Here is a 7,581-nt window from a genome sequence, read left to right as displayed (position 1 = left end):
TCAAAAGTAAAAAAAAAAAAAAAAAAAGAACTTTATATATTTGCATTTATTGACAGAAAAATATGATACAATTCTTGGCTTGTCGTGTAAACACTCTCCAGATGTGAACGTGAAAAAATCAAAATTAATTTTTTAGTGAAAAATATATATAAAACATGGATAATGGTGGAAATACTTTGCATGAATGCAGCCGCATATCAGAAGTGCAAGAGCAGAATGATGAGTGCTGGATGTGTTCCTTCAAGTTCACAAGTATAGTGCATACAGGAAGAAAACCAAAATATATACTGAATATGTGCGATAATGAATCGTTAGGCAATGAATATAGTTAAATGCAAGACAGTATACAAGGACCTTTAGCTGAGATTAAATAATGTTTACCAAGCCATACTTGCAAGCCACTCAACATGAGTATTACTTTGCTCTTCTCGTTAATTCGAGTATTTATATACATATACAAACTTTAAATTTCAAACTTTCAGCAGAGTTCCTTTTGGTATGGTGACAAAACATGACATCTGAGATTTGTTATTTGTGCTGTTTTTGACCTCTGAACACTTATGTCAGACACCTGGGATGAGGTGCTGCTATTTATAGCAAGAGACTGTCATGCACTTGTTTTCCATGGGGCGTGATATAAAAAGCAAAAAGCAAAAGCCAGTTGTGTATAGCTGCTGTGTACAACATCATTCTCCACCACAAACAGCAGAAAATGAAGAGGCAGATAATTTTGATGCTTTGCAAAGTACTAAAAAGGTGTAGGGTGTGTGTGTGTGTGTGTGTGTGTGTGTGTGTGTGTGTGTGTGTGTGTGTGTGTGTGTGTGTGTGTGTACTGGATGGAGTGGAGAAGTGGCCGCCTGACTGCAAAGGATTCTGGGCTAGCTCAGCACAGAGTTTTGATCTGTGGATGTTCTCTTCAGTGGTGGAACACCGGACGCCTCCTCCTCCTCCTCCTGCAAAGACACAACACAGGGATACATAGAATGCCTACAGTACAGTGAATGGCCCATGGTCATTTGTAGTAAGGACATACTGTATATATGATATATATAAATTACATATGACATATTACATATGAAGACAAAGGGTCTCACTAAGTTGGAGAGTGGCTGCAGGTCTTCTTTAATCAGAGTTGGAGGTTCGTCAGTCACCTCAGAACTTGGTAGTGCTGGCTCTGGGACAGGAAGAGGCAACCATATTTCAGTTTGAAATGAAATAAAGTGTAGCATAAATGACTACTGTTACTACTATTATTATGACCGCCGCTAGCGAAGCGGTCATATAGTGATTGTCAAAGTTTTTTTTTTTTTTTTTCCCGTCATCTACTTTCTGAAATGTTGGTCAACGATACCCGGGGCACCGAAACACCGGGGCACATGAAATTTGGTGGGTATGTAGCCCCACTAGACTTTTACAGAAAAAATTCGTTTGGTCCCCGGGGGCCACTCCCCCTCCGCGCTGGGCCCCCCGAAACCCAAAAAATGCAGTTTTTCCTAAATAACTACCTGAACCGTGGCACCGAGGATGAAGACATTTTTATGGTATGTTGAATGTATGGTATGACATTCTCTGGGGGTATGCCAAGTTTCATAGAATTTCATCCATGGGGGGGTCTAAAAAATTAAGTTATGTGTACATTTAGTGACTGTACACTCATTGGCCTGTAGATGGTGGCGCACACATATACACATGCACACACACACACAGGCACCCACATACTATCGGTATTAGAACGGCCGATACATAATTACAAATTCAGTAGGATTAAAAGAAAGCCAAAATAAATATTCATCATCATCATCATGGCTGCATTTCCAGTATTGGCGATAAGTAGTCGTTTGTCCACTAGATGGCGCATCGTTGCAGTGAGACGTAATTTTGTTGGAAGTTAATCTGAAGTGGGTTGGAAAGACACTACGCTTCCTACAAGGACAAGACAGTTACAGGCTACAGTAGTTTACCGCAGAGAACGTCTAATGGTAGGATGATTTCTGCATGACATGTAATTCCCATTTCCTCTTGAAGCCGAAATAAATCTGAGAATGTTTATCGGACATGCTTGTTTTTTACTGCAGGGTAAAACGGCATTTTGTTTTAGACTACTGGTATTTAATTTGTGCATTGACAATAAAGCTGAATATCATTTGAACTAGATTACTAAACTTATGCATATGTAGAAGAAGAAAAATTCACAAAAATCCATGACATGACCTCTCTTCTTGATAGCTGTTGAAAACTGCATGGAACTGACAGGGATTGTTTTGTTTAATAATAAATAAATACATTATGCTGCTACCTTCTGCTTTTCCCAAATACAATGTAGCCTACATGTGTACCTTTCATCAGTCCAGTTGCAATGGATGGACTGTGATGAACTGCCCTACTTGTGATTGTTTAGAGATTTTAAAGGTTTTATAACAATGTTACAGATTTTTTGGCCCAGAAACAAATCTATTCACCTTTGCAGCACCAGTAGGCTACTTTGTGTGCGGAATGTGTGCAAACACACATTCCAAACAAGCATACACAAAAGTTTCAAGAGTGGGGGATGGAGTAGAAGATGGAGACAAATTCATTAATATGATTTATTTTCGCGGAATGGATGTGCAGGACTGAGCGGCGGTCATATTTTGTACCGCTACGCGGTACATCTAGTTATTATTATAGTACTAAGAGTTGTTGTAGTGTCAGTAAAACAAATGTATGAGTGATCATTTATGTAAAATTCTGTTTAATTTTGTTCAGATATTCATGCACATGATGCACATGAGGTGTAATACAAACTTAAAGGTGCTCTAAGCAATTAAAACATGTTTTTTAGGCTAAACATTTTTTGTCACATACAGCAAACATCTCCTCACTATCCACTAGCTGCCTGTACCCCGAACACACCGTAAAAAAAATGCGGTCTCTATAGACAGCCCAGCCAACTGACGAGATGTGCGTTTAGGACTTTCAATTGCACGGGAGGGAGGGGGAGGGAGTAGCGAGCTATCTCTCTGTTTTGTTTGAACATCAACAGAAGGTATGTTGCCCAAAATCGCTTACAGCGCCTTTAATGTTAATGTAACTAATCTGAAGTTCATGTCCATGGAAATGTCAGATGAAGGAGTGGCAGTAAGTGATAGAGTGACATCTAGTGGTCAGAAACTGAATTTGGACAACGTCACACAAGGCAGACCTTAAAACAAGATATTTCCTGTAGACATCATTTGATCATGTACTGCGAGGTCTGGTTTTAAAAGCCAACAAAAGTGCCCTACCCTCCATAGTCTCCTGTCCAAGTGTGGGGGGTTGTGAGTCCTCTATGCGGAAGAAAGAGGGCTGTGAGGAGGGGCTCACTGCACCACTGGCATGCTGGGGGCTGGAGTTTGTGCTGCTGTCCACTTTGGCACTGGGCTGGTAAGCATCTGACAAGAAACTCTGGTTACTGTTGTCATCTGTAGAATAGACAATAGAGAAGAAGAAGGAGGGAGAGAGAGAGAGTGAGTGAGTTAAACAATTTGAATACAGGGCCGGAAAATCAGTTGAACAATCTTCTTTTTTTTATTAACAGGTCAGAGAAAAGTATCACCTTGGAAGTCGAGAAGGACAGAGCGTGCGTTTTCCAGAACGACGTCTGTTGGGAACCCTTTTAATTCTTTCCCCGCTCCACTTCGGCTTTTACTCTTGAATATCTGGGAGGGGTGCAGAGAGAGTGTAAAAGGACACTGACTAATTCAAACTGCTAGTTATGTTTAATGTCACACATGACCAGTGGAGTCCATTCCACGTCACTTAAGTTGTGGCTTCTATATCATCTTTGTCCAACAATAATAGCAGGTTACACACAGAGCACATTGATCGCAAAGAGAGAGAGAGAGAGAGAGAATCTGATGGACATTCAACACCCTTGAAAAGGATATGATTCATCTCAAGGGGGGTTATCCTGCCAATAAAATTGTCAAGGACATAAAAATGTACAATAGACACAAGAAAGCCATGAGCCATGTTACCTGCTTGGTCTCAGATACAGGGACCCATTTAAATATTCTCAATGATGTGTCTCCAACCGTCACCCATTTCTTCTCCCTGCAGAAATGTTTTTTTTTTTTTTTTTTTGTAATGGTCACAGCAAACAGTAAACACTCTCCTATGCGTCCCTGATCTGCTATGCTTTTGCATGCTATTTCACCTTATGTCAGTGACTTTCTAGGCTATTCCTCAGGTAGTAAGGAGAGACTACAAAAGTCTATTATAACAATTCATATCCTTATTGATTTGGCACCCATTTTGCCCAACTAAATAGATATGCCAGCATATCTGTGACTGTAGATTACAGACATCGTTGCTTCCTGTCCTCATGTTTACTGACAGCCAAACTGAATGTTGCCCATGTCCATCCTGTTCCATCAAACAGCCAATGACAAAAAGAAGTCTTATCAAGAATAGGCTATACATAGCTCATAAATATAAGCTACAGGCAATATAATGAACAAATATTTCAATGCAAATTAGCTTACAGGTTTTATTTTATTTTTTTATCAAAAAGAAAACGACAGACGTCAGAGGACTAGCTACGTAGTTTACGTTTATTTTCTCCCAGCGGTTACATAACCGATTATCCCTCCCTCTGACGAAACGTGGCCCTGGACGATAAGCTATTGGCTGTCTCTTGTGTCTATCACTTGTCATTCAACTCCCGCCTTGGGCTCTGAAGTTTGTTTTGTAACATAGCGGGTGTCTCCTTACTAAAAAAAAAAAGAAACCTAACTATTTGCATTCTATTATTTCACTCTTACCATCTCCGGACTCTCTCGATAGCCGCCATCACCTTTTTGATGTCATCTTTTGCGCGACTCCGCGTCTCGGCTCGCACGGACCGTCCAGACATATTTTGATGCTTGATATTTTGTCAGAAGCCTTTTTTTCTTAGTTTTCCCTCCGACTCTGTCTTGCAGTTCTCTCCACAGTCTCGCGAGGCTTCATATATATCTCTCTCTCTCCCTCTCAACCCTCTCTCTCTGATATCCGTGTCACTTCAAGAGTCTGTGGCTCAAGTGTTTGACATGGAAGTTGGTAACGTCACCTTACTAAAATAATGGCATAAGCCATTTTTGACAATTTTAATTTAAAAATGTTGGTTAACTTTTTTGTGTTTTCTCAAAAACCTGAAAAAAATACTTAAATACGAAAAGGGTGATAAAACGAATCCATATTTTACCAATGTTGCTGCCTATGATAAATCCTAAACTAGAAGTCATGTCTGTTTTGTAATGTAGTGGGGAATGACCTCTGCTCATGTCCTGTCTGGGCCTACTACTCTGGAGGCAGCACGGCAAATGCAATAATGATTGTAAAGTTAAGGAACTTGGATAGCATGCAACAGCCCCAAAAAGTCATGAGTTCGATTCTGGCTGCCACTGTCGTGTCTTTAGCGAGGCACTTAACCCAGAGTTGCACCAGGGACACTTGACCATTGGTATCTATTAGTGGCTTTGAACAAAAGTGTCTGCTAAAAGCATAAATTAATAAATAAACATATTTAAAAATATAAAAAAGTGAAATGCAAACTGATCCCATATGTTTATTTGTGAGCATTGATGTTGTTGCTATTAGGACATTCTGTTAAGAACAGACTTTCTGATGTAGGCCTAATCTCATTTTCACTGTGAGTGAAAGTGTGTAAGTGAGGGCTTTTTTGGAGGAGCTAAGGGGTGGAAATGTGATAGGTATCTGGAGATAAGCCCTGCAAAACGAGCTCAACCTTTACTTTAATGCACAACTACCTTAACAGGGCCGTAGTCACCATAGACATTGAGGGGGACGTGTCCTCCCCAATATTCAAATATGACCAAAATGTCCCCCCCCCAATATTCGGACATAGAAAAATAAAGAAAGAATAAAGCGCTATACTAGGCCTACAGGAAACCAACACGTATCTGAAATGTAATCAAACGTAAATAACGCACAAACCTATGGTTCCAGAGTAGCCTACACCCCTGAGTGGTTTGTCCTGGTGATTTTCCGTTTTTCGTTAGTGGCGTGCGCTAGCAAAAGCTTCCATTTACTGCACCCTACTGCAGTGAGGTAGTGCTGTCAACAATATCGCAAAAGCTACCGGAACACTTTTCACAAAACTTCTTGGAAAGGTGTAGCACAGGCTAAAGAAATCCCATACATGTTTGGAGCCGGTCAGACTGAATTTTCCATATTGTAGTCTATTCTCGCAATGATAGCGAAAGTGAAACGTTTTATTTTAAATGATGAATTTGTGCAAGCCTGTGTCATGTCTTTCACATCTTTTAACATAAATAATGCATTCATATGCTAGTAGTAATGCCTGAAATTACCGTGTATAGGCCTCTTAGAAATGATTGTTGCATCTTGCATATTATATATATTTAGATGCAGCACTCAATCGCGCATCCATGCAGGCAAAACGTGATCAAACGTGGCGACGTTTACAATACGTGATAGCCTAATGTGAATCGCGGACAATAACCAAAGAAAGGAATTTGCACCTCCATTCACCAATTAAAGGCTGTAGTAGGCCTAGTGTTTCTACATGTTGGCACATGTTTGGGGGCATTCTGTTTGGGGGTCCCTCAGACCCCACCACAGATTTGGTCCCCCCCAATGTTGACATCATGACTATGGCCTTGTACCTTAAACAAGCACACATTTAAACATTTTACCTATCTAAAGTATAGTAGTCTAATACATTGCACATGTGTAATACTGCATGCATTGGTGTCTTAGCTATACTGTGGTGCATTGTGTGCCATCAAAAAATGTGTGCAGTCCACTTACATGCATGTCTTTTTTTTTATCAGATCCAGTGTCATGCTCCTCACAGTCCTTGAACTATCTGTCCAGTCTCTGCACACATACAACCTCTTAGGTCTGGAAATGGCAAACACACAGGATTCAGATAAACAAAAACACATACTCAGTTTACACCATATTTAAACATTATCAACCCACTGTTCTGAGAAGTTTGTAGGCTGTGGTCCAGTAGCATCAAGACCATGCTTCTTGATGAGCTAACCAACTGTCCCATGAGAGAAGGGAATTGAGTCAGCCTCCAGGAGGAAAAGGCTGAAGTATTCAGATCTCATCGCAGGCATCGAGGCCGGGTGGAGAGCCATCATATACCAGACAGAAGTACGATGCCATGACTTTGTTGGCACATCAGCTGTTCTCCCTGCTGAGGGACTTAGGATAGAGGGGACACTAACATTTAACATACTGTATGGTGTGTTATAATAATGTATTAAGGAATGTGTTCGTGGTGAAATTAGAAAATACATAATTTAGTAATTTTTCGACTCTCTCTGCATTCAAATCGCTATATCTCGAAATGGATTTCCGCGACATAGGACTCATTTGGCATGGCACGCCCCATATCTGACTGTTATATCTGACAATTTCCTGAGATTAAAAAGACCTGAGCTGCATTAAATTGTCTGTGTGCATCCGTGTGCTAACTGGCAGGGAAGCAAATGGATAGAATGGCCATGTTCAGGGAGATCACTGTGTTCCTGATGCTTCTCGTCAAAAACATTCACATCATCCTCAGTCAGGATCCTGAGCTTGCTT

At 40.5% G+C, this 7,581-nt stretch overlaps 1 protein-coding gene across 1 annotated transcript; it reads right to left on the bottom strand.

Annotated features, from left to right (window-relative positions):
• Window positions 1-28: 28 nt before the first annotated feature.
• Window positions 29-5,482, bottom strand: bcl7bb (BAF chromatin remodeling complex subunit BCL7B b). The gene is made up of 6 exons (XM_076282455.1): window positions 4,782-5,482; window positions 3,996-4,071; window positions 3,575-3,677; window positions 3,264-3,440; window positions 1,095-1,174; window positions 29-953 (listed from the first exon to the last, which is right to left on the bottom strand). Exons 1-6 carry the CDS (start codon window positions 4,871-4,873, stop codon window positions 879-881), a joined length of 603 nt encoding a protein of 200 aa, XP_076138570.1. The 5' UTR covers window positions 4,874-5,482; the 3' UTR covers window positions 29-878.
• Window positions 5,483-7,581: the final 2,099 nt, after the last annotated feature.

Source organism: Alosa pseudoharengus, unplaced genomic scaffold, assembly GCF_046254945.1.
Source record: "Alosa pseudoharengus isolate Yale_2024_CS ecotype anadromous, Long Island Sound unplaced genomic scaffold, YU_APseudo_1.1 YU_APseudo_1.1_scf_13, whole genome shotgun sequence".
NCBI lineage: Eukaryota > Metazoa > Chordata > Actinopteri > Clupeiformes > Clupeidae > Alosa > Alosa pseudoharengus.
The sequence above is the reverse complement of the archived record's forward strand: the minus strand, read 5'-3'. Positions and strand labels throughout refer to the sequence as shown.

Bases quoted from the DNA above. Each gene is read 5' to 3' on its own strand.
- bcl7bb (XM_076282455.1), bottom strand. From the start codon at position 4,873: ATGTCTGGACGGTCCGTGCGAGCCGAGACGCGGAGTCGCGCAAAAGAT. The intron at 3,441-3,574 runs GTGATACTTTTC...TCTATTCTACAG, and splicing joins TGTCCTTCTCGACTTCCAAG to ATGACAACAGTAACCAGAGT. The intron at 1,175-3,263 runs GTAGGGCACTTT...TTCCTGTCCCAG, and splicing joins TGGACAGGAGACTATGGAGG to AGCCAGCACTACCAAGTTCT.